General features: G+C 44.6%; 1 protein-coding gene across 2 annotated transcripts in view; it reads left to right on the top strand.

Annotated features, from left to right (window-relative positions):
- SGCZ (sarcoglycan zeta) overlaps positions 1 to 27,122 on the top strand; it is a 453,455-nt gene that overhangs the window by 392,794 nt on the left and 33,539 nt on the right. For both annotated transcript variants that reach the window (XM_038769257.1, XM_038769258.1), the window contains 2 exons: positions 15,766 to 15,853; positions 25,912 to 26,034. In XM_038769257.1, the coding sequence (XP_038625185.1) occupies positions 15,766 to 15,853; positions 25,912 to 26,034 (211 nt within the window). The remainder of the gene's footprint in view (positions 1 to 15,765; positions 15,854 to 25,911; positions 26,035 to 27,122) is intronic.

Below are 27,122 nucleotides of genomic sequence, written 5' to 3'. Positions count from 1 at the left end.
CAATTATATTTACCGAGCAGTTGCTGTAACCAGAACACTGTACTAAATGCTTGTAAATGCCACTCATCAACATATATAAACCGTCATTCTTATTCCCAAAGATGTTTTCCAAGAGGCCTGACCTGAATAAACCTTCTTTTCCCTGGCTCCTTCTCCATCATCTATACATTTAGATCTGTGACTTCGAGCATTTGATATTCACCTCACCCTCAGCTCCACAGCACTTCATTCATTCATTCAATCGTATTTATTGAGCACTTACTGTGTGCAGAACACAGTACTGAGTGCTTGAGAAGTACAGTTCAGCAACAGAGACCATTCCTGCCCACAGCAGGCTCACGGTCTAGAAGAGGGGAGACAGACATCAAAACAAGTGAACAGGCATCAGTAGCATCATTGTAAATAAATATAATTATGGATATATACACATCATTAATAAAAATAAATAGAATTATAATTATAAATATGTATATTGGGGATAATAGTGCCTGTACCTCCCTATCTCATGTGAGGATGGAAGGAGATAAGTAGTGTAAAAATGTTTTGGAGAAATGACACTGCAATTCCAATTCAAGGTATCCATATTTACCACTGATATCAGGACAGTGGAAACCTATTTAGCAACATGGCCTAGTAGAAAGACCACTGGCCTGGGGGCAAAGGACCTGAGTTTGAATCCCAGCTTTGCCAATTGCATGGTCACTTAACTTCTCTGTGCCTCAGTTTCCTCAGTGGTGATTTTTTAATGGTATTTGTTAAATGCTTACTATGTGTCAAATACTGTTCTAAGTGCTGGAGTAAATGCAAGTAAACTAGGTCAGACCCAGTCCCTGACCCACGTGGGGTTCGCAGTCTAAGTAGCAGGGAGAATCGGTATTTAATCCCCATTTCGTGGCTCAGTGGAAAAAGCCCGGGCTTTGGAGTGAGAGGTCATGGGTTCAAATCCCGGCTCCACCACTTGTCAGCTGTGTGACTTTGGGGAAGTCATTTCACTTCTCTGGGCCTCAGTGACCTCATCTGTAAAATGGGGATGAAGACTGTGAGCCCCTTGTGACCTCCCCAGTGCTTTGCACATCGTAAGCGCTTTATAAATGCCATTATTATGCCAGCGCTTAGAACAGTGCTTTGCACGTAGTAAGTGCTTAACAAATGCCATCATTATTTTACAGTTGAGGAAACTGTGGCCCAGAGAATAATAATAACAATAATAATAATAATGGCATTTGTTAAGCATTTACTATGTGTAAAGCACTGTTCTAAGCGCTGGGGAGGATACAAGGTGATCAGGTTGTCCCACGTGGGGCTCACAGTCTTCGTCCCCATTTTACAGATGAGGTAACTGAGGCACAGAGAAGTTAAGTGACTTACCCAAAGTCACACAGCTGACAATTGGCGGAGCTGGGATTTGAACCCAGCACCTCTGATTCCCAAGCCCATGCTCGTTCCACTGAGCCACACTGCTTCTGAAGCGACTTGCCCAAGGTCACACAGCAAGCAACTGGCAGAGCTGGGATTAAAACCCAGTTCCTTTTGACTCCCAGCCCTTTCCATTAGCCCTTTCCATTACGCTACTTCTCCATATTTGATGGAGATTAGATATCTGTTCTCCCCATATGGAACAGGGACTGTGTTCAGACTGATTCTCTTGTAACTATCTCAGCATTTTGAACAGTAAATGCTTAACAAATACCACAAAATAATAATAATAATAGTACATAGAAGCAATTTTCAATGGGCTAAATTATCCCATTGAAAGTAGGGAAACCAACTGGGATGATTGGGGAATCACCATAACTCCATTTGGCCAGAACCTTCTTGTGGTTGTGAGCCATGTCCCCGTTTAAGACCACAGCCGAGCTCTGCCCAAGGACAGAGCTTTTTCAGAGTAATAATAATGATGGCATTTATTAAGCGCTTACTATGTGCAAAGCACTGTTCTAAGCGCTGGAGCACTGTTCTCAGGGCAGGCCACAGGAATCAATCAAGTGATCGTATTTATTGAATTCTTACTGTGAGAGCACTGTACTAAGCACTTTGGGAAAGTACAGAATAACAGAGTTGATAGACATCAATCAATCAGTCAATTGTATTTATTGAGCGCTTACTGTGTGCAGAGCACTGTACTAAGCAGTTCCCTGTCCACAAAGAGCTTACAGTCTAGAGGGGGAGATAGACATTAATATAAATAAATAAATAAATTATGGATATGGAAATAAGTGCTGTGGGGCTGACGGAGGGTGATGAATAAGGGGAGCAAGTCAGGGTGATGCAGAAGGGCATGGGAGAAGAGGAAATGAGGGCTTAGTCAGGGAAGACCTCTTGGAGGAGATGTGGTTTTAAGAAGGCTTTGAAGGTGGGGAGAGTGAGGGTCTGTCAGATATGAAGAGGGAGGGAGTTTCAGACCAGAGGCAGGATGTGGGCGAGAATTCGACGGTGAGATAGACAAGGATGTGTTCTCCTTTTCCTTCCTCGTTAGGTCATCGTAACGAGGATCCATTTGCCCCTTAATCACATTATGCCCTGGATAAATCAGACACAACAGCTAAGACCCCCCCCAATTTGGCCATTTGCCATGTTTCCATGAAGTAATCATTTATAATCTTCGCGGCGTCTGTTGAGGTCTAGCTATCAGCAGTAAAGGACGCTTCGCGGGGTCCAGCCGTGGCGATTTTAGCCTGCTAATGGTCATGTCTGTGATTCCAGTAAGAGATCCTTTTTTGTAAACTCTCGGAGCTGATTTTGATATCTGCATTGCAGTCTTAAGAAGCCGGCCGGCCTTAATTGGCTGCCTGAAGAGACTGGGTAGGAGGGAGTGAACGGTGGAGTGTTTCTGGAGAGCAGAGAGAGAGAGGGAGAACGAGACTGAGTTGCCTAAAACATCAAAACAAGCCAAACTCCCGCGATGCACTTTATTCCCCGCAGCTCTCTGGGAGACTAGCGATTGGAGAGGAAGACGTTTGGATACCAGGATCAAGGAGGGTTGAGGGAAAATTCGTGGTGGCTTCCCAGCACCAAAATAAACACAATATTGTGTATACAACCTCCTCTCCTATAAGGCAAGGATTAGGGTCTTGCAGAACGCAGCATTAAAAACAATCCGTATCCGATTGAGTAAATGTTGCCTAATATTTCCTGTCAACCAGTGGGTATCTATTCATTCATTCACTGTTATATTTATTGAGCACTTACTGTGTGCAGAGCACTGTACTAAGCACTTGAGAGAGTACAGTATAACATTCAATCTTATTTATTGAGCGCTTTCTGTGTGCAGAGCACAACAGAGTTGGTAGCCATGTTCCCTGCCCATAGTGAGCTTACAGTCTAGAACTTACTTACGGTCTACTTCCCTAGCATCTAGTACAGTGTACAGCACCAAGTGGATGCTCAATGAATGCTACTGCTACTTCTACTACTGGCAATGGTTTCCAGGAGAAAAGAGGCGATCCACAGTGCCAAAGACTGCCAAGAGGTCAAGCAAGATTCGGGCGGTGTGGAGACCATTTGATACGGAGAGAAGGGGGATCATCGATGGCCTTAGAGATCAATCAATCAATCATATTTATTGAGCGCTTACTGTGTGCAGAGCACTGTACAAGCGCTCGGTTTCAGTGGAGCGAAAGGGGCTGGAAATGAGATTGTAGTGGTCAAGGGAGGGAGTTCGAAGAGAAGAAGTGAAGTTTCAAGAAATCTGGATACGAATGGGAGGCAGGATATGGAGCAATTGCTGGATGGGGCGGTAGTGTCAAGAGGGCTTTTTTTTTAGAATGGGGAAACATAACAATTATAATAATTGTGGTATTTGTTAAGGGCTTATTATGTGCCAGGCCCTGTACTAAGCACAGGGGTAGATAAAGTTAATCGGGAGACATGAGCATGTTTGAAGGAAGAGAGTAGGTGGCTGAAAGAAGTGGTCAGTGAGGGAGGAAGAGTGGATTCCAGTTGGTTTTGAAGGGGTGAAGGGGTGGGGACAAGATCACCATTGGGGGTGTGGGGAGTGAATTTCACTGCATACAAATGAGGATTCAATATGTTTCTTAATGGATAGAGCACAGTCCTGGGAGTCAGAAGGACCTGGGTTCTAATCCTAGCTCCACCTCATGTCTGCTGTGTGACCTGGAGCAAGTCACTTTACTTCTCTGTGCCCCAGTTACATCATCTGTAAAATGGGGATAGGAGCGTGAGACCCATGTGGGACAGAAACTATGTCCAACCTGATTAACTTTTATCTACCCCAGCGCTTAGAACAGTGCTTGTCCTACAGAAAGTGTGCTTAACAAATACTTTTATTATTAGTAGTAGTAGTAGTCATAGTATTGTTATTATTAGGAAAACAGGAGGCTCTGGATCAAGAGTTGCAGCCTATCACAATACAGTGCTAATCATCCTAGAAGGTTGGAGACTTGACTTTGAAAGCAAGTCACAGGGAATCCGTTAGTTTAAATGAAGTTTCATGATTCCACTTCCAGCCATTTCACTTGTGCAAAGCGCCATTACTAACTTCTTGAGCGTACGGCTCCAGTTTGATCCATTTCCAGTTCTGCAGGAGACGGACTTTGTACCTAGAGAGCCAAAAATCATTTTTATGCTGAAGCGAGGCAGGAAGGAGCACTGAAGATTTTCACCTAATGATGTAGAGATAAAAGACAGAGGAAGCGAAATTCAAAAAAAAGCAGAAAAATTAAGACGTACTAACCAACCTGGGTTCTAATCCCGGCTCGGCCGCTTGTCTGCTGTGTGACCTTGGGCAAGTCACTTCACTTCAATATGCCTCTCTTACCCCATCTGAAAAATGCTGATTAATACTGTGAGCCCCATGTGGGACATGGACTGTGTCCAACCTGATTAGCTTGTATCCCAGCAATCAGTACAGTGTTTGGAGCATAGTATGGGCTTAACAAATGCCATGAAAACACAGACAAACAAAAAATTCTAGTTGCCAGTCTGTGGTCTCTGTTTGAAGGCTTAGGGAACTCAATCCGCTTAGATTTTCATGTTCAACGTAGACAGCAAAGTCTTGTACATGGAAAAATCTCCATGCCATCCAACCCCATTAGACTGAAAAGTCCTTGAGAGCAAAGACTTTATCCAGTACTTCTTTCATGCTTTCCGAATTACTACAGTGCTCTGCACAAAACAGATGCTCAATAAGTGCTACTTATTTTAGGCCATAATCAGGACACAATCCTAATATGTGATGAGGGTTATTTTAACAGTGGATCCACTTCAGAGGACAGGCATGGGAGGCATGATCGTTGACCTTTTTTAAAAGTCTTTGTTAAGCCCTTAGTTTGCGCCAGCCACTGTACTAGTGCTGAGATAGATACAAGCTAATCGGTCCCTGTCCCACCTGGGACTCACTTTACTGGGCCATTTTACAGATGAGGTCACTGAGGCACAAAGAACTGAAGTGATTTGCCCAAGTTCACACGGCATGCAAGTGGCAGATCAGAGATTAGAACCCAGCACCTGCTGACTCCCAAGCCCTTAATCTATCCATTAGGCCGTGCTGCTTCTCGGGATCTTTGAGCCCTCAGAATGTCGATCGAGTCTTCGATGGGCCAGATATTTTACGAGCCCATCCATTGAGGTGTGCTTGAGTAAGAACGAATCAATCGAAAACTCTTCCAAAAGGCTGCCTTCGGTAAAATACGTTGGAGGCTTTAAACTCAAAATGTGATTTTCCTCAAATCAACTCTCAGAGGTTGTTTCAGCAAGATTATATGGTGAACTAGAACAGAGGAAAGAGAGTGTGAGAGGGTGTGTATGTGTTGTCTTTTGAGTTTGAAGGCAGTGCTACCAGTGGAAATATTGCATCTGTGTCAGTCAGTCAACCGTATTTCTTGAGCGCTTACTGTGTGCAGAGCACTGAACTAAGCACTTGGGAGAGTGTGATACGATGAATTTAGAGTCTGGAGGGCTCTGATGAGAGAGTGGGAGTGGCTAAAAGGTTGAGCGGATGAATGACGATCCATCCTGGCATCTCCAAGAGATCAACTATAATATTTGTCTTTTCATCATCAATCATATTTATTGAGCGCTAACTATGTGCAGAGCACTGTACTAAGCACTTGGGAAGTACAAATTGGCAACATATAGAGACAGTCCCTACCCAACAGTGGGCTCACAGTCTAAAAGTCTTTTGCTCTCCTGGGACATTTGCCACCTGCAATGCCAGGCACCATCTTCTATTTTCCTTCTCGGGCCCATATTATTCTCGAAACCTCTGCTCACAGGCTGTCTCTGTCTGCTGACCTGGCCTGTAAATCACTCTTTCTTTTCTTTTTTTATGGTACCCATTAATAATAATAATAATGGCATTTGTTAAGCACTTACTATGATGTGCCAAGCACTGTTCTAAACACTGGCGGGATACAGGGTAATCCCACATGGGATTACAAGGTTGTCCCACATGGGGATCACAGTCTTAATCCCCATTTTACAGATGAGGTAACTGAGGCACAGAGAAGTTAAGTGATCTGCCCACAGTCACACAGCTGACAAGTGGCAGAGCTGGGATAATAATAATAATAATAATAATAATGATAATAATGGCATTTATTAAGCACTTACTATGTGCAAAGCACTGCTCTAAGCACTGGGGAGGTTACAAGGTGATCAGGTTGTCCCACGAGGGGCTCACAGTCTTAATCCCCATTTTACAGATGAGGTCACTGAGGCACAGAGAAGTTAAGTGACTTGCCCAGAGTCACACAGCTGACAGTTGGCGGAGCTGGGATTTGAACCCGTGACCCCTGACTCCAAAGCCCGTGCTCTTTCCACTGAGCCACGCTGCTTCTCCCATTAAACACTTTGGGCACTGTACTAAACTCTGAGATAGATACAGGCTAATCAGGTTGGACACAGTTCATGTCCCTAACAATAATAATGATAATTGTGGTATTTGTTAAGTGCTTACAATGTGTCAATTCAGCCACCCTTCTTTCTTTTCTTTTCTTTTTTTTAATGGTACCCATTAAACACTTACTTAAGGCACTGTACTAAGCACTGAGATAGATACAAGCTAATCAGGTTGGACGCAGTTCATGTCCCTAACAGTAATAATAGTAATTGTGGTTTTTGTTAAGTGCTTACTATGTGTTAATCATTGTTCTAAGCACTGGCGATTACTATGTGTCAATCACTGTTCTAACCACTGGCGAAGACATATTTGATCAGGTTAGAGACAGTCCCTGTCCCACACGGGGCTCACATTTGAAGTAGGAGTGAAAACTGGTACTGAAGGCTCATTTTACAGATGACATAACTGAGGCACAGAAAAGTTTAGTGATTTGTCCGCAGTCATGCAGCAGACGTGATAGAACCGGGATTAGAACTCAGATCCTCTGACTTCCATTCATTCATTCATTCAATCGTATTTATTGAGCGCTTACTAAGTGCTTGGAAAATACAGTTAGGCAACAGATAGAGACAATCCCTACCCAACAACGGGCTCACAGTCTGGAAGGGGGAGACTGACAACAAAACAAAACAAGTAGATAGACATCAATAGCACCAAAATAGACAAATAGAATTATAGATATGTACACATCATTAATAAAATAAATAGAAGAATAAATATGTACAAATATACGCCAGTGCTGTGGGGCGGGGAAGTGGGTAGAGCAGAGGGAGGGAGTAGGGACGATGGGGAGGGGAGGAGGAGCAGAGGAAAAGGGGGGCTCAGTCTGGGAAGTCCCGCTTCTCCGGGACCCTATGCAGAGGAGTTGATTCTAGTGCTAGTGGCTTGTGCTCACATGATGCCGTCTACACAGTCATTGTGCTGCGCTGGTAGGTATTGAATCCCCATTTTGCAGATGAGGAAAGTGAGGTGCAGAGAAGTGAAGTGTCTTGCCCAAGGTCACACAGCAGACAAAAGTCAGAGTCAGGATTAGAACCCAGGTCCCCTCCATGCTCTTCCCACTAGGCCACACTGCTTCTCTTGATTGATTGATATTGATCGACTGACTGATCCATTGCTTTGTTCTCAGTCAGCATGTGAATATCACCGTGGCATATTACTTTTACCTCTAAATATGTTCAGGGGATGCTCCTAGCCCAAAGATTTGTGAGAAGTCAGATAATCCATAGATTCTATTTGATCGTGTGATTAGGCCTCCTGAACGTCAAATTCTCTTCTTCTTCGAATGCTGTTGAATCGTTTCCGACCCACAGCGACTCCATGAACACACCCTTTTCAGAATATCCCATCTTCTGTCATAAAGCCGATCTGGTGTGTGTGTCCATAGAGTTTTCTTGGTAAAGATATGGAAGTGGTTTACCATTTCCTCTTCCGAGACACTGAAGTGGGAATCTGAAAATTGAAAGCTATTCTGTAACTGGGATCAAAAATTGGTTCATTATCTCTCATCTTTGTTGTTCCCCGTTTTAAGAAGTGAGCAGTGCTGGGAAATGATAGGTCCTTTTCCCGAGGCCTCAGAAAATAGGTGATTAAACGCCTTAGTTTTAGACAGGTCAAGTTTCCGTGTCTTTCCAGAAATCGTAGTCCCTGACAGCTGGCTTGATGATAAAGGCTGGCTTTGCATTATGAAATAATGCCCCGAAGTGATTTATTGGCCAAGGACATTTTCTACTAGATTATGGCAATTAGAATAAATATGAATTGTCAGCATGCCAGCTAGTTGTGCCTTGACCTTTCGAAAGCTGCGCAAATAGGCATGAGGAGCAGTGGTTGGAAAGGTACTTGGTTCGGAGAGACGAGTGCGAACCGCAGTTCTTCATGTCTCTCCTTTTCTAGGCAGAGACTTCCTGTAGCAGAAAGGATTTCAGCTGACACAAGCCGCCTTCGCTAACAGCCCAGTGGGATTTCTGTAGATTTGGCCCAAACTGCGGAACCTGAAAACCTGCCCATTCTTCCATTAGAAAATGGAAGTGGTGATAGCAGGGGTGGGCACTTGTCTGCTTATCTGCTCTGTGAACTTGGGCAAGTCACTTAACTTCTCTGGGCTTCAGTTACCTTATCTGTAAAATGGGGATTAAGACCGTGGGCCCCATATGAGACATGGCCCGGGTCAACCCGATTATCTTTTATCTACTTAATACAGTGCCTGGCACATAATAATAATAATGATGATGGTATTTAATAATAATAATAATAATGACATTTATTAAACACTTACTATGTGCAAAGCACTGTTCTAAGCACTCGGGAGGTTACAAGGTGATCAGGTAGTCCCACGGGGGGCTCACAGTCTTCATCCCCATTTTACAGATGAGGGAACTGAGGTTACAAGGTGATCAGGTTGTCCCACGGAGGGCTCACAGTCTTCATCCCCAGTTTCCAGATGAGGTAACTGAGGCACAGAGAAGTTAAGTGACTTGCCCAAAGTCACACAGCTGACAGTTGGCGGAGCCGGGATTTGAACCCATGACCTCTGACTCCAAAGCCTGGGCTCTTTCCATTAAGCCACACTGCTTCTCTAACTTGTTAACTTGTTAACTTGTACTTCCCAAGTGCTTAATACAGTGCTCTGCACACAGTAAGCGCTCAATAAATACGATTGAATGAATGAATTTGTTAAGTGCTTACTGTGTGCCAATCATCATTCTAAGCGCTGGGGAACATATAAGGGTATCAGGTTGTCCCACATGGAGCTCACAGCCTTAATCCCCATTCTACAGATGAGGTAACTGAGGCACAGAGAAGATAAGTGATTTGCCCAAAGTCACAAAGCTGACAAGTGGCAGAGCCGGGATTAGAACCCTCAACCTCAGACTCCCAAGCCCGGGCTCTTTCCACTAAATCACACTGCTTTTCGGGCTTAACAAATAGCATTTAAAACAGTAACTATGACGCAATTTCAATTAGGAATCAGCGTATGTTAATCCCGATCCCCAGGTTCATGTTAGCCATCTGACAGAGGGATAAATCCCTCAAGAATGTAAACTTGCTCTGGGCAGAGAATATGTCCATTTATTGTTACATTGTCATCTCCCAAGCGATTACTACAGTGCTCTGCACACAGTAAGCATTCAATAAACTCATTCAATTGCATTTATTGAGCACTTACTTTGTGCAAAGCACTATACAAAGCAGAAGCAGCATGGTCTAGTGGATAGAGCACGGGCCTGGAAGAACATGGGTTCTAATCCTTACTCCACTACTTGTCTGTTGGGTGACCTTGGGCATATCATTTCACTTCTCCGTGCCTCAGTTCCCTCGTCTGTAAAATGGGGATTAAGACTGTGAGCCCCATACAGGACAGGGACTGAGTCCAACCTGATTAGCTTTTATCTATCCCAGTGCTTAGGACAGTGTCTGGAATTTAGCACTTGTCTTATGCTGTCGAGCTGTCTCCGACCCGTAGAGACGCCGTGGACATGTCTCTCCTAGAATTCCCCACCTCCATCAGTAATCGTTCTGGTAGTGTGTAAAAAGTGTTTTCTTGGTAAGAATCTGGAAGCGATTTATTGTAATACCATTAAAAATAAAATGAAAGACATGTTTGCCAACTCTCCCAAGTGCTTAGTATAGTCCTCTTCACACAGTATGCACTCTTAAATATGAGTGATTGATTCGCTGATTGAATACTGTTATCGATGCAAAATACTGGATAGAAAACTCAGTTTTCCTGTTTGGGGGATACAACCATTAATGGGTGTCCCATCAATTCAGAGAGAAAGTTGTGTGGTTTAGGGCATGGATTTGGAAGACAAGCCCCCGGGTCAATTCATTCATTCATTCATTCGATCGTATTTATTGAGCGCTTACTGTGTGCAGAGCACTGTACTAAGTGCTTGGGAAGTACAAGGTGGCAACATTCTGACTCCCTCTGGGAATTCCAGCCCTGGGAATTCTTCTGTAGCCCTTCAAGGGATAAATATCTGCCCTGTCATTTAGACAAATGGTTGTGGTTGTTCTGTTGAAAGCTAGAGCACTCAAGGCCTCCATAAAAATGATGAGTTGAAATTAGATTTTCAGAGAACCCATTACACTGTGTTGAAACTAGTGAATATCAGACTCCTCAAAAGAGTCGCATGTAACTTCACCTCCTCTCTTACAACTCCTTACTTGACCCTTTCTGTGTAGGTTCCACCCTTTACACTCCATTTGAAGCGGCGCTTTCCAGCTTCACCGAAGGCACTCCGCCTTGCCAAATCTATTGGACGCCACCGGAATCTTTCTCAGTTGCCTTTGACACTGTGAATCACTTTATTCTCCTGGAAACACACTCTCATAATAACAGTAGTAGTAGCAGTAGTAGCAGCTTTTTTGCAAGCCCAAGAAAGAGCCACATGGTATAAGAGCGAGAAGACTTACTTCTCCAACTACTCTCCCTCTACTTCAGCCTGATTCAGGAACACTAAAGGAAGAGCCCTTTGGGCATTGGTGCTTTAAAGAATTAACTCATTCAATCGTATTTATTGAGCGCTTACTGTGTGCAGAGCACTGTACGGAGCACTTGAGAGGGTGCAATATAACCATAAAAAGACATATTCTCTATCCACAATGAGTTAAGGTGCTGAGAGTCCCAAGGTCACTTCCTTGCAAGAAGCATTGTGGCCTAGAGAAAACAATGGAAAGAGGGTACAGTACACAATCCCTGTCCACGAGGAGTTCACAATCTAGAGGAAGAGCTTACCATCTAATCTTTAGAGAAGCAGCATAGCCTAGTGGGTAGGATACGGGCCTAAGAGTCAGAAGGACCTGGTTTCTAATCCCGGCTCCGCCACTTGACTGCTGTGTGAACTTGGACAAGTCACTTCTCTTTGCCTCAGTTACCTCACCTGTAAAATGGAAGTTCAGACCGTAGGTCCCATGTTGGACTGTGTCCAACCTGATTAGCTTGTATCTACCCCAATACTCAGTACAGTGCTTGGCACAGAGTAAGTGCTTAACAAATTTATGATTTAAAAAAAAAGGAAGTTAAGGATCGATGTCCACTCCGCCATTTAACTTCTGTTTAGATAAATCACTGTGTACATTTCATCTTCATTTCAAGATAGTAAATTCTATTCTGCCTTGTCTCACTTGATAAATGAATATCATGCCAATTGTCCGATTCCTGGCGTCATCCCTCATCTGGGAAAAAAGCAATATCCTAAATGGTTTGTGAAAAACAACTGAAAATCTGCACTTATGTTTTAAGGGTTTTGAAATCCATCACATGCCAAACAGATTCTTCTGCCCTCTGGTCCTAAGAAATAACATATTTTGACTATTGAGAATCTAGTAAAAATCAGTGCAGATGTCCCTCATAAGGAGAAAGAGGAAGAGGCATCATATTAGCCAGCCTTGACTTGGAAGCTTTCTGGGAAGCATAATCAGCTTTGATTTGAGCCAAAAAACAAAAAAAGAAAAAAGGAATCCTGTGTTTGACGCAATGGGTCTTTTTTCGTTCAGATCTACAAGCCTACATCAGTCTCTCCGAAAAAAACATGTTCTAGTTAAGCAGAGCAAAAATAACTTAGTTTGAGGAAGTTCTTTTCTAGACGTTCCTGCTTGGTTCTCTGCCTGATTTCTGTCCTACTTTGAACAGCAATGGCTGGAAGACTCAGTCTCACGTGTTCAAAGGACTTGTGGAGAAGCCTGAGAGATTTCAAGCTTGGAGGGTGATAATCACTCAGTTGATGAAGATGATGGTATTTGTTCAGCGCTTACTATGTGTCAAAAACTGTTCTAAGCACTGAGGTAGTTACAAGCTAATCGGGTTGGACACGGTCCCTGTCTCACATGGGTCTCACAGTCTTAATCTCCATTTTACAGATGAGGTAACTGAGGTGCAGAGAAGCGAAGTGACTGGCCCAAGGTCACCCAGCAGACAAGTGGCATAGACAGGATGAGAACCAAGGTCCCCAGGCCCAGGCTTGTATTTATTGAGCACTTACAGTGTGCAGAGCACTGTACTAAGCACTTGGGAGAGTACAGTAGAGTTTGAAGAAACATTATTATTATTATTGTATTTGTTGAGCACTTATTATGATCCAAGCACTCTTCTAAGCGCTGCGGTAGATACAAGGCAATCAGGTAGTCCCACATGGGGCTCATAGTCTTCGTCCCCATTTTACAGATGAGGTAACTGAGGCACAGAGAAGTTACGTGGCTTGCCCAGGGTCACACAGCAGACATGTGGCGGAGCCTGGATAAGAACCCACATCCTCTGACTCTCCAGCCCGGGCTCTTTCCAGTAAGCCACACTGCTTCTCCTACCCCTGCCTTCAAGGAACATAACTGATAGGCACAAAAAGCCAATTAATAATAAGTAATCTCCGCCACCCTGCAGCCATAATTGCTTGTTCGTGACAGTTTTCAACTCCTTCTTCCAGAACTCTTTTCCACTTTCATGCAGCTTCTTTTTTACACTATTTGTTAAGTGATTACTATGTGCCAGGCTCTGTACTAAGCACTGGGGTAGATACCAGCTAATCTGGTGGGACACAGTCCATGTGCCATATGGACTTACAGTCTTAATCTTAGAGAAGTATTGTGGCTTAGTGGAAAGAGCCCGGGCTTGAGAGTCAGTGGTCATGGATTCTAATCCCAGCTCCACCATTTATCCGCTATTTGACTGTGGGCAAGTCATTTCATTCATTCATTCATTCAGTTGCATTTATTGAGCACCTAAAGGGGTAGGGACCATTTATTGAGCCCGCTGTTGGGTAGGGACCATCTCTATATGTTGCCAACTTGTACTTCCCAAGTGCTTAGTACAGTGCTCTGCATACAGTAAGCGCTCAATAAATACGATTGAATGAATGAATGAATAATTCTTAGAGGGGAATCTTGTACAGGTTATCCTGTGATTTCTAGACAGGCGGTTTGATCGATTTGGGTGAGTTGACACAGAGGGTGAAAGGCTTAGGAAGCTGGCTGGTTAGTGTCAACACCTTCCAAATTATTAAGGGAAAAAAAAACACAGATCAGTGGGGACCCTGATCTATTTCCATCTAAAACCTCTACAAGACAAATTGATAGTCAAACGGTAGTTTGGCCTAAAACAAAAGTCTTCTCTTAGTTGTTGATCATCCCAAGATCACCATCACGGTTGGATTTATTGAGGGACCTTTGAGCAGAAATCTCCCCGACGGAATAGAGGGAGAAAGAGAATTCCCTCATTTTCTGCGGGAGATTATACTTCCAATCGTGTCAAAGCACATTGGCAAAGCAAGCAAAGACCCTTCAGATGTTCTTCTGGAGAGGATGGTTCTTCCATTGGCGCGAGGGGAGGGATCTCTCTGTCTGCGGCACAAACTTTCAGACATGGAACAGAGCTTTTCCATTATGGCTGCACCTTGGGCAGTACTGAAGCGAGACCAGGGTGGTGGCTCTTGGGCCTCGGAGTCCGAAGAACCTGGGTTCTAATCCCCATTCTGCCTCCTTTCTGCTGTGTGATCTTGAGCAAGTCGCTAATCTGTCCCTCAGTTACCTCATCTGTAAAATGGGGATTAAGACTGTGAGCCCCACATGGGACAGGGACTGAGTCTGACCTGATTAGCTTGTATCTACCCCAGTGCTTAGCCTCTTTTCTGCTGTGTGACCTTGAGTAAGTCACTTTACTTCTCTGGGCCTCGGTTACCTCATCTGTAAAATGGGAATTAAGGCTGTGAGCCCCATGGGACAGGGACTATGTCCATCCTGATGTTCTTGTACCTACCCCAGTGCTTGACACATAGTAAGCACTTAACAAATACCGGTTTAAAAAAATCCCGTCCCCTCTCACTTTCTACCCTGCTGAATTCCCTGGCCCCTCTTCAATCAATCATAATTATTGAGCCTTTACCCTGTGCACAGCGCTGTACTAAGTGCTTGGGAGAGTACAATACAGCAATAAACAGAAGCATTCCCTGCCCAAAATGAGCTTACAGTCTAGAGGGGGGCAGAGACAGATGTTAATATAAATAAATTACAGATTCATTCAGTCAGTCATATTTATTGAGCACTTACTGTAATAACGATGGTGTTTATTAAGCGCTTACTATGTACAAAGCACTGTTCTAAGTGCTGGGGAGGTTACAAGGTGACCAGGTTATCCCATGGGGGCTTACAGTCTTAATCCCCATTTTACAGATGAGGGAACTGAGGCCCAGAGAAGTTAAGCGACTTGCCCAAAGTCACACAGCTGACAATTGGCAGAGCCGGGATTTGAACCCATGACCTCTGACTCCAAAGCCCGTGCTCTTTCCTCTAAGCCATGCTGCTTCTCTGTGTGCAAAGTACTGTACCAAGTGCTTGGGAGAGTACAGTGTAACAACCAACAGACATATTCCTGCCCAAAATGAGCTCACAGTCTAGAGACATAATAAATAAATTACAGATATATAAATAAATGACATAAATATATAAATTTCATCCCCTACTTACAGTGAAACATTGGCCCCCAAGCTGTCTCACATTTTCCGGGTTAGAATTCACTTCAGATGAAAAACTCCTAAGAAATACGTGGCTCAGTGGAAAGAGCCCAGGCTTTGGATTCAGAGGTCATGGGTTCAAATCCCAGCTCCGCCAACTGTCAGCTGTGTGACTTTGGGCGAGTCACTTAACTTTTCTGTGCCTCAGTTACCTCATCCGTCAAATGGGGATTAAAACTGTGAGCCCCCTGTGGGACAACCTGATCACCTTGTAACTTCCCCAGCACTTAGAACAGTGCTTTGCACATAGTAAGCATTTAACAAATACCATCATTATTATTATTATTAAATACCTGGTGTACGATAAGCCCCAGTGACACAAAGTGTGAGCTGATTTTGTTCACATGTGCTGATGGCTCTTTTCCTCTTTGCTTTCCATCTTTTGTCCATGTTCCCCAGGACAGCCCGCTGGTCTTCCAGTCTGACCGGAATGTCACGGTGAATGCGCGGAATGAGTTGGGTCAGCTCACTGGACAGCTAACTGTAGGTAAGTGTCGTGGCCTCCTGACGATTTCCCCATCTCATCTTTGCCGATCTGAAGAGTCGCGTTGATTTGGCGAGAGAGGAGGGGAAAATCACAGAACGGGGCAAGGACAGAAACCACGAGCTACTTCGATATCTCCATTGGATCTGTAATTTGGGGCGCCGATGGAAAACCACCGGAAGGAAAGAAACGATCAGAGTGTGGATCACATAGTTTCGCAGGGGTAGAAATGATGCTATCTTGATTAACTGAGCAAGTAAACCCAAGTCAACCAAGGTCAATGGAAACACATCAAGGGCTACCTAAAATCTGGCATCAACCATGGAAAATATTTTCAAAGACAAGTCAGAGAGCGGAGGGTGATGAAGTTTGATTTGGTATGTCTTGGCCCCTCTCGTCTTTATGTTAGACTAACTAGGTTTCCAAATGTGATAATGTCACACACGCCCATTCCCTTGACAATTAACCAGTTGATTTTCCTCCCTAAATTTTATCCCAGTAATCTCCTCTATTAAATCGGAGAAGCACTGAGGCCTAATGGATAGCACACAGTCCTAATCCCAGCTCTGCCACATGTCTGCTGTGTCACCTTGGGCAAGTCACTTAACTTCTCTGGGCCTCAGTTATTTCACCTATAAAATGAGGATTAAAGCTGTGAGCCCCAGGCAGAACATAAACTGAGTCCAACCTGATGGTCTTGAATCTACCCCAGCACTTAGTACAGTGCCTGGCACATAGTAAGTGCTTAACATATACTATAAATATTAAAAAAAATTATTGCATAAAATTCCTTTAAACTTCAAGTGCTCATGGCAGATATAAACTTCTTTATAAAGGCAGATGCAAATCTTAGTAAAATAATATTCCTATAGTCAAAACAAGCATATTCTCCTGGCCATGAGAGTGGGAAAGAGGGTGTGTGTACTTTTGCAGCTGAAAATATAATTTGCTTGCATCTTGGAAAAAAGGGCAATCAACTCAAAGACTATTTGGGGAAAAAATCTAATTTATCTTCAATGAAATTTTTTCTGTATAGGGTGTTCAGGGTTCTGGAGGAAAACACATGCTGTTAGCAGGCGACAAATAAGTTTGAATGAGAAATTTCTACTTTGTGGAAAAATTAAAGAAACATGTGGGAAAGTATTCCCCCAAAGCAACTAATCCAAAGCAAGTTCACAGAGCTTCTGCGGCCCACTTTCATTGTTTCAGACACATTTTCATCTTCGATTCAATGAACGTGTAAAGTTTCAGCCTCCCCTTAAGACTATACAAAAGGAAAATAAAGGGAACCCTTCCTTGCTATTCCGCTGTATGTGGCTCACTATTTCCTCCCAACCTGGCACCTCATTTTGCTCCTCTGACGCCAAGCTAACTCACTCTAGCTTGATCTCGGCTATCTCAATCCATCAATTGTATATATAATTATAATGATGGTATTTGTTAAGCACTTACTATGTGCCAGGCGCTGTACTAAGTGCTGGGGTGGATACAGGTAAATCGAGCTGGACATAGTCCCTGTCCCATTTGGGGCTCTCAGTCTCAATCCCCACTTTGCAGATGAGGTAACTGAGACACAGAGAAGTGAAGTGACTTGCCCAAGGTCACACAGCAGACCTTAATAACCAAAATAGGCAGCATTAGAACCCATGACCTTCTGACTCCGAGGTCTGCGCTCTATTATGCCTTTCATTCATTCAATCGTGTTTATTGAGTGCTTACTGTGTGCAGAGCACTGTACTAAGCGCTTGGGAAGTAGAAGTTGGCAACATATAGAGACAGGAGCTCAGCACTGTAAGGAGTGCTTGGGAGAGCACAATGCAACAGAGTTGGTAGACACATTCCCTGCCCACAACGAGCTTACAGTCTAGATGGGAAAACAGGACATTAATAGAAATAAATGACAGAGATGTACATAAATGCAGTGGAGCTGAGGGAGGGGTGAATAAAGGGAGCAAATCAGGGCGATGCAGAAGAGGTGAGAAAAGAGGAAATGGAGGCTTAGTCAGGGAATCAATCAATCAATCGTATTTATTGAGCACTTACTGTGTGCAGAGCACTGTACTAAGCGCTTGGGAAGTACAAGTTGGCAACATATAGAGACAGTCCCTACCCAACAGTGGGCTCACAGTCTAAAAGGGACGGCTTCTTGGAGAAGATGTGCCTTCAATAAGGCTTTGAAGGCGGGGAGAGTCGTTGTCAGTTGGATATGAAGAGGGAGGCCAGGCGCGGGATGTGAGTAAGAGGTCGGTGGCGGGATAGATGAGATGGAGGGACAGTGAGTAGGCTGGTGTCAGAAGAACAAAGTGTTCGGGCTGGGTCGGCGTAGGAGAGCAGCGAGTTGAAGTAAGAGGGGGCAAGGGAATTGAGTCAACTCACTACAGACCCCTCTCCCTCCCCCTGCCTCTGGCCCGGCATATCCTCCCCAATCATATATGACAGCCCACCATTCTCTCCCCACCGCCAAAACCCTCCGATACATCCCATCTCCTCCAACAGGCCTTCCCAGAGTAAGCCCTCATTTCTGCTTCTCACCCTCCCTTCCGCATCGTCCATGCAATTGGCGGCATGGCGTAGTGGAAAGAGCCCAGGCCTAGGAGTTAGAAGGTCAAGAGTTCTAATCCTGGCTCTACCACTTGTCTGGTGGGTGGCTTTGGGCAAGACACTTCACTTCTCTGTGCCTCTGTTACCTCATAATAATAATAATGGCATTTATTAAGTGCTTACTATGTGCAAATCACTGTTCTAAGCACTGGGGAGGTTACAAGGTGATCAGGTTGTACCACGGTGGGGGCTCACAATCTTAATCCCCATTTTACAGATGAGGGAACTGAGGCACAGAGAAGTTAAGTGACTAGCCCAAAGTCACACAGCTGACAGTTGGCGAAGGTGGGATTTGAACCCATGAACTCTGACTCCAAAGCCCGGGCTCTTTCCACTGAGCCACGCTGCTTCTCATCTGTGAAATGGGGGTGAAAACCGTGAGCCCTTTGCGGGACAGGAACTGTGTGCAACCCGATTTGCTTGTATCCACCCCAAGGCTTAGTACAGTGCCTGACACAAAGTAAGTGCTTAACAAATATCATAATTATTATTATTATTATCACCACCGAAGCACTTTGGTACCTCAGCCCAGCTCAGCCTCACAGCACTTATGAGAAACAGTGTGTCTCAGTGGAAAGAGCCTGGGCTTGAGAGTCAGAGGTCATGGGTTCAAATCCCTACTCCGCCAACAGTCTGCTGTGTGACTTTGGGCAAGTCACTTAACTTCCCTGTGCCTCAGTTACCTCATCTGTAAAATGGGGATTGAAACTGTGAGCCCCCTGTGGGACAACCTGATCACCTTGTAACCTCCCCAGCACTTAGAACAGTGCTTTGCACATAGTAAGTGCTTAACAAATACCATTATTATTATTATTATTATTATTAGCTGTGTGACTTTGGGCAAGTCACTACTTCTCTGTGCCTCAGTGACCTCATCTGTAAAATGGGAATTAAGACTGTGAGCCCCATGTGGGGCAACCTGAATACCTTGTATCTATCCCAGTGCTTAGAACAGTGCTTGGCACATAGTAAGTGCTTAACAAATACCATTATTATTATTATTATGTCCATAGCCTTATACTCTGCTGATTCCCCTGTCATTCATTTTAACGCCTGTCTCTCCCTCTAGATTACAAGCTTCCTAAGGGTAGGGATAGGCGTCTCCCAACTCTATCGAGTTGGGCGCTTAGTAGGGTGTTCTGCACACAGCATGAGCTCAATAAGTACCACTGTTTGATTGATTCTGTGGCTGGAGGAAGAGAGAGAAGTAGAGGAGGGCTTGGCGCAACTTGGAAGGAGAGGGAATCAGGACACCACCAGGTTTTTATTCAGGGACTCCTGGTCTACCCTGACAAGTTGCAGGTGCACTCGAGTTGTGCCTATAATTGACTAATTACAAACACAATTTCGTATTGGCGCTAATGGGCGAACCTGTCTTTGAAAATCTGGCAAACACTGCAGAGTAAACAAACACAACATCATGAGACCAATTATCTGATCAGAAAAACATCTGGAGGGAAGACGCTAGATCATCCTTAGCACTTTGATAACTCACCCCAGCCTCATAACCTACTGCTCCTTCCCCTATCATTGATTTCAAGATCTACCTCTGTAGACCGGAAGCTCTTTGTGGGCAAGGATCACGTCTATTAATTCTATCTTGATATACTTTCCGAAGAGCTCAGTACAGTGCTCTGCACACAATAAGAACTCAATAAGTACCACTGATTGATTGACAGGAGAGAGAATGTGTGCTCAACTTGGAAAACCCTAAAACAAACCCAATCCCTCTAGACTGTAAGTTTGTTGTGGGCAAGAAATATGTCTACCAACTACTCTCCCCAGTGCTTAGTAAACTGCCTGGCACGTAGTAAGTGTTTAAAAAATACCGTTAAAAAAAACCCCACCATTGAATAAGTAGTCTGGAATTCATCAGAGGACCTCAGAACTGGCATCCACTACAGTCCAAGATTTTCTTATCATTAATATTAATAATGATGATAACGATAATAATATTTGTTAAGCACACACCATGTGTTAAGCACTCTTCTAAATGCTGAGGTGAATACAAGTTAATCAGTTCAGACACAGCCCCTGTCCCACATGAGGCTCACTGTCTAAGTACAGGGGAGATCAGGGATTAAATCCCCATTTTACAGATGAGGAAAATGAGGTGCATAAAGGTTAAGTGATTTGCCCAAGGTCACACAATAGGCGACTGGTGGAGCTGGAATTCGAACCCAGGTCCTCTGGTTCCTAGGCCCATGCCCTACCCAATAGACCATGTTGCTACTTTGTGTTTAATAATGATAATAATAATAATGTTGGTATTTGTTAAGCACTTACTATGTGCCAAGAACTGTTCTAAGTGCTGGGGAGGTTACAAGGTGATCAGGTTGTCCCACGGGGGGCTCATGGTCTTAATCCCCATTTTACAGATGAGGTAACTGAGGCCCAGAGAAGTGACGTGACTTACCCGAAGTCACACAGCTGACAAATGGTGGAGCTGGGATTTGAACCCATGACCTCTGACTCCAAAGTCTGTGGTCTTTCCACTGAGCCAAGCTGCTTCTCTAAATTCTTTGTATTTCTTATTACCGGCCAGGGTGTAAAGCATTTTTTTAATGGCATTTGCTAAGCACAAAAATGTCATTCATGATAATGTCTTTAGTCTATCCCGTATTAATTCCAAATGGATCAATGATCTCCTGATTTCCCATAGCCTGATATTCTTCCAGAATCATTCGTCCCATCACTGGAATTTATTGAGCGCTTACTGATTGCAGAGAACTGTAATAAGCGCTTGGAAGAATAAAATACAACAGATTTGGTAGAAACAGTCCCTGCTCACAATGAGCTTACAGTCCAGTGGGGGAGACAGACATTAATATAAATAAATTATCCCTTCCCAGCACTTAGTACAGTGCTTTGCACACAGTTAATGCTCAATAAATACCATTGATTGATTGAATTGTAATAATAAAAGTATTATTTTAAGCTCTTCCTACGGGTCAAGCACTGTTCTAAGCATCAGGGTAGAGAGTAATAATAATAATAATGGCATTCATTAAGCGCTTACTATGTGCAAAGCACTGTTCTAAGCACTGGAGAGGTTACAAGGTGATCAGATTGTCCCACCGGGGGCTCACGGTCTTAATCCCCATTTTACAGATGTGGTAACTGAGGCCCAGAGAAGTTAAGTGACCTGCCCAAAGTCACACAGCTGATAATTGGCAGAGCCGGGATTTGAACCCATGACCTCTGACTCCAAAGCCCGGGCTCTTTCCACTGAGCTACGCTGCTTCTCGATAAGGTTATTGAGTTGGACATGGCTTCTGTCCTGCATGGGGCTCACAGTCCAAGTAGGTGGGAGAATAGGTATTTAATCCCCATTTTGCCGTCGAGAAAACTGAGGCCCAGAGAAGTGAAGTGCCTTGCCCCAGGTCACACAGCAAGCAATTGGAAGAGCCGGATTTAGCACCCAGACCCTCTGTGATCTTTCCACTGCTTTTAGTATTTTGGTATTTGCCTAGCATGCACTGCGCTTGGTATATAATAATAATGGCATTTATTAAGCGCTTACTATGTGCAAAGCACTGTTCTAAGGGGTATATCCCTGGTGTAATGATGAGATAGTCAGATCAGACACAATCCCTGTCCCACATGGGGCTGACAGACTAAAGGGGAGCAGGAGAGAGGTGGAGAACAGGGATTTAATTCCTATTTTACAGGCCAGGAAACTGAGGCACCGGGAAGCTAAGTGTCTTGCTCAAAGTCAAAGTAAAGGAGCAGGGATTAGAACCCAGACCCTGTTGCCTCTCGGTCATATCATCTTTCCACAATTGGCCCTGCTGCCCGGCTCACCATCCCGGGACTCAGGAGACCAAGGCTCCCCTCTGCCCTCTGGACCTTGGCGACCCTCGATCTCATCCCCAAGCACTTAGTACAGTGCTCTGCACACAGTAGGTGCTCAATAAATACGATTGAATGAATGAATGAATCCCCTGCATGGGGGACTGAGCCCTTCAGGACCCTGCCTGGAAGAAGCAGGAGAAATGTCCTCCGGCTACTCGGAGGAGAGCAACAAGTCAGCGAACAAGAGCTTCACCAAAAATGTCCCGCGCTATGGAAAACGCTGGGAAAATCATCATCGTCATCATCAATCGTATTTATTGAGCGCTTACTGTGTGCAGAGCATACTAAGCGCTTGGGAAGTACAAGTTGGCAACATATAGAGACAGTCCCTACCCAACAGTGGGCTCACAGTCTAAAAGGGGGAGACAGAGAACAAAGCCAAACACACTAACAAAATAAACTAAATAGAATAGATATGTACAAGTAAAATAAATAAATAAATAAATAAATAAATAAATAAATAAATAAATAAATGTGGGTCAGACTAGATATCCGGGTTATGAGAAAATCCCTGTAAAGGAAAACTAAACCTTTTAGGCCAACCATCGCAGAAATAACTTCAAATAAAGAACAATATGAAAGTTCTAGAACTGCAGGAGGCAATTACAGACCTCTCTGTGCAGACGCAGCAGCACGCAAGAAAAATCATCCGTCTCATCCTCTTTCTCCATCCTGGCCAACTCATCCCCACTTCCATTTTCTTCTCCGGAGGACAGGCTCAAGTGCCCATCGAAGAAAGCCGGGGAATATAAATATTGATCTCTATTAATAACAGATCAATGGTGCAGTGTTAACTACAGAGCAGTTACCTCAATGCATCATCATAGAGATGTAGCAGGTTTATCATTTTAATGCGGCATTTACGATATGCTTTCTGTATTTATGATGATTAATATTTCAGGATTCCTGTACTGTGCTTTAACAGTGAAGAAAAAAAAAAACCAGGCCATTCTAAAATTGCTTGGTAATTTGAATCATTTTTATGGGCTCCCATAAATCACTGTAAACTTCCCTAAAACGTTTTCTTTAAAATGTTGTTTGATTCCTATGAGTCATTACAAAATAGATTGTTATGCGAACCAAGTATCTCGTAAACACTCCCGAAGCTAAGCATTCATCCTCCCTAACTGGTTGCAGAATACCTGCCCTGGGATTGGGTTTATATACTATGTCCAACCCGATTTGCCTGTATCCACCCCAGCGCTTTGTACCATGCTTGGCACAGAGTACGTGCTTAACAAATACTGTTATTCATCTTATTTTTTGTTTATTTATACCACGCTCTTCCCAGCCACCTGATTGGGCAGGGAATGTGTCCGTTTACTGTTACATTGTACTGTCCCAAGCGCTTACTACAGTGCTCTACACACAGTAAACGGTCGATAAATACAAATGAATGGAGGAATGAATGAATGAATGAATGGGTCTTTCCCATGCCTTCCTTCCTTCCCTACTTTTCACAGGCAATTCCCCCTTCCAGATCTGTCCTTCCAAAAGCCACATGGAGGTCTAATTCCCGTCTTCTCTCCACTCTCTCTCTCCCCTCCTATTACTCGCATCCCTTGAGGCTGAGCTTGGGAAAAGGAACTGTGCCCTGGCCCCCTTTTAGAGTTACGTTAGCCCCTTAATATTAAACGCCCCAAGGCCGAGGCCGTTGTGGAGGGGGAGGGCGAGGCAGAGGTTGTAGGTATCCGATGGGGGTGATCCATGTGCCCAACTAGGGATGAAAGTCCGGCGGGATTCTTGGAAATCCCAACAGGATCAGCCAGGATGGCGGAAGGAGCAGAATTAAGAACCCAGCAAGTGGTTCTACTCCTTCAATCAATCAATCAGTGGTATTTATTGAGCACTTAACATGTGCTTAGCACTTAGGAGAGCACAACAGAATTAGCAGACAAATTTCCATATATTCCCTGCCCACAGTGAGCTTACTGTCTAGAGGGGAAGACAGACATTAATATGAATAACTAAGTCATATAAAATATGGAATTTAAAGATCTGTACATAAGGGCTGTAGGATTCTGGGTGGGGCAAATATTCATTCATTCATTCAGTCGTATTTATTGAGCACTTACTGTGTGCAGAGCACTGTACTAAGCCCTTGGGAAGTACAAGTTGGGAACATATCAAATGTCCAGATGACTCAGAAGGGAGAGTGAGCATCAGGGGGAAGGAGGGCTTATTCATTCATTCAATCGTATTTATTGAAGGCTTACTGTGTGCAAAGCGCTGTACTAAACGCTTGGGAGAGTACGATACAGCAATAATTAGATGCATTCCCTGCCCACAGTGAGCTCACAGACTACAGTGTGAGCTTATTCAACATCCTTCTCTTCCCCGTCTGTCCCTGCCCTCTCTTCAGCCTCCACCCCCGCCATGCCAACCGCTCTGCTCCAGGCCCTCGGTCGCTTCCCTTCTGGTCACCTCTCTCTGATGTCCACCTTCCAGCCACCTCCTTATGGTCACCTCCGTCCGGTCATCTCCCTCCAGCCACCTCCCTCCAGTCATCTCTCTCTGATCAGCACTCTCTGGTCAGCTTTCTCTGGTCACCTCCTTCTGGTCACCCCCCTGGTCTAATCCAGCCCAGGGCAGCAGGTCATCCAACCGGGCCAGGCACTTTGAGCGACAGTGATGGCAGGGGAAGGTGGAGAGGATTCTGATTTTCTACGCTCACAGTCTTCAACTCTATAGAGCCTGGAATGCCCTCCCTCTGCCCCTCCGCCAAGCTAGCTCTCTTCCTCCCTTCAAGGCCCTGCTGAGAGCTCACCTCCTCCAGGAGGCCTTCCCAGACTGAGCCCCTTCCCTCCTCTCCACCTCATCCCCCTCTCCATCCCCCCATCTTACCTCCTTCCCTTCCCCACAGCACCTGTATATATGTATATATGGTTGTACATATTTATTACTCTATTTATTTATTTATTTATTTATTTATTTTACTTGTACATTTCTATCCTATTTATTTTATTTTGTTGGTATGTTTGGTTCTGTTCTCTGTCTCCCCCTTTTAGACTGTGAGCCCACTGTTGGGTAGGGACTGTCTCTATGTGTTGCCAATTTGTACTTCCCAAGTGCTTGGTACAGTGCTCTGCACATAGTAAGCGCTCAATAAATACGATTGATTGATTGATTGATTGATAGAGAAACAGTGTGGCTTTGTGGAGACAGCCTGGGCCTGGGAGTTAGAAGGACCTAGATTCTAACCCCAGCCCCACCACATGTCTGCTGTGTGACCTTAGGCAAGTCGCTTCACTTCTCTGGGCCTCAGTTAACTCATCTGTAAAAGGGGGTTCAAAGTGTGAGCCCCATGTGGGATAGGGATTGATCCGACCTGATTAACTTGTCTCTACCCCAGCGCTTAGAACAGCGCTTGGCACAAAGTAAGCACTTAAAAAGTACCATAATTATTCTCATTAGTGTCCTGTGGTGTAAATCTCAACGTTATCATCATCCATGGTATTTATTGAGCGCGTACTATGTGAGGAGCCCTGTACTAAACACTTGGGAGAGCCCAATCTACCAGAGATGGCAGATAAGTTGCCTGGCCACAGAGCGCTGCCAGAGCTCATCAGTAACCATGACGACAGTCTCTTTCTTCCCCCCACCAGGCGCCGATGCCATAGAAGCCCAGTGCAAGCGATTCGAAGTGAGGGCCAGCCGAGATGGCCGAGTTCTCTTCGCGGCCGACGAGGACGAGATCACCATCGGAGCCCACAGGCTCAAGGTCACAGGTACTGGGGGTAGGGGGTGGTTGGGGGAGGTGCCTTTGGGGAGCACTGGCAAAGCCCTGAACCTGTGCCTCAGTGGTCCCAGCTGACGGCGGTCAAGTTCCAAGGGCTGGCAGCGTGGTTACTATAGGCGGAGTTCTTCCGGTACAAGCCAAGACACACCAACTCTAGAGTCATGTTGTTGAACTTGCTGGGTAGCCATCGCTCTGGCCCACCACTGTGCCAGAGCGCTACTCTACTGGGCTGCCGTTATTCCATTATTCCGTTATTCCGGATGGCTGTGGGACTGGGCGGTCATCGTATCGCACGGCCGTCATTCTGGACGGCCATCATAGCGGATGGCCACTGTGCCAGATGACCATTAGCTATAATTCTATTTATTCTGATGATTTTGACACCTGTCTACATGTTTTGTTTAGTTGTCTGTCTCCCCCTTCTAGACTGTGAGCCCGTTATTGGGTAGGGACCGTCTCTATATGTTGTCGACTTGTACTTCCCAAGTGCTTAGTACGGTGCTCTGCACACAGTAAGCGCTCAATAAATACTATTGAATTAATTAATTAATTAACTGGACCGCCATTGTGGCAGAATGCTACTCTACCGAACTGCCATTATTCCAGGTGGCTTTTGGGCTGGACGGTCGTTGTATTGGATTGCCATCACACTGCACGGCCATTGTACTGGATGGTCATAGGCCCAGATGACCGTTGACCGGACTACCATTGTGCTGGGAGGCAATGAGTGACCTGCACATATTAGACTCTCAGTTAAAACGGTTGATTGATTGACTAAAGCTTGGATCCAGCATTTCATCTCCTATGAGCCTCACTGAAGTTCCTGAATGACACGACAGTTAACATCTCAGAGTTGTATTAATGGTATTTATTGAAGACCTTCTGAGTGCAATGTCGTCACCCGTCGCCCAGTGACAGGTTCGGGGATCGGCGACGTGAGAGAGAGAACGGGGTCAGAAAAGCTTAATATCTTACAGTGTTAAGTTTACAGTGCACTATACTAAGCACTGGGGTAGAAACAAGGTTGGACAAAGTCCCTGCCTCACATAAGGTTCAGTTTTAATCCGCATTTTACAG

The sequence above is a fragment of the Tachyglossus aculeatus genome, chromosome X5 (genome assembly GCF_015852505.1).
Source record: "Tachyglossus aculeatus isolate mTacAcu1 chromosome X5, mTacAcu1.pri, whole genome shotgun sequence".
Classification (NCBI taxonomy): Eukaryota; Metazoa; Chordata; class Mammalia; order Monotremata; family Tachyglossidae; genus Tachyglossus; species Tachyglossus aculeatus.
Note: the sequence above shows the minus strand (reverse complement) of the source record. Positions and strands in the feature narration are given on the sequence as shown.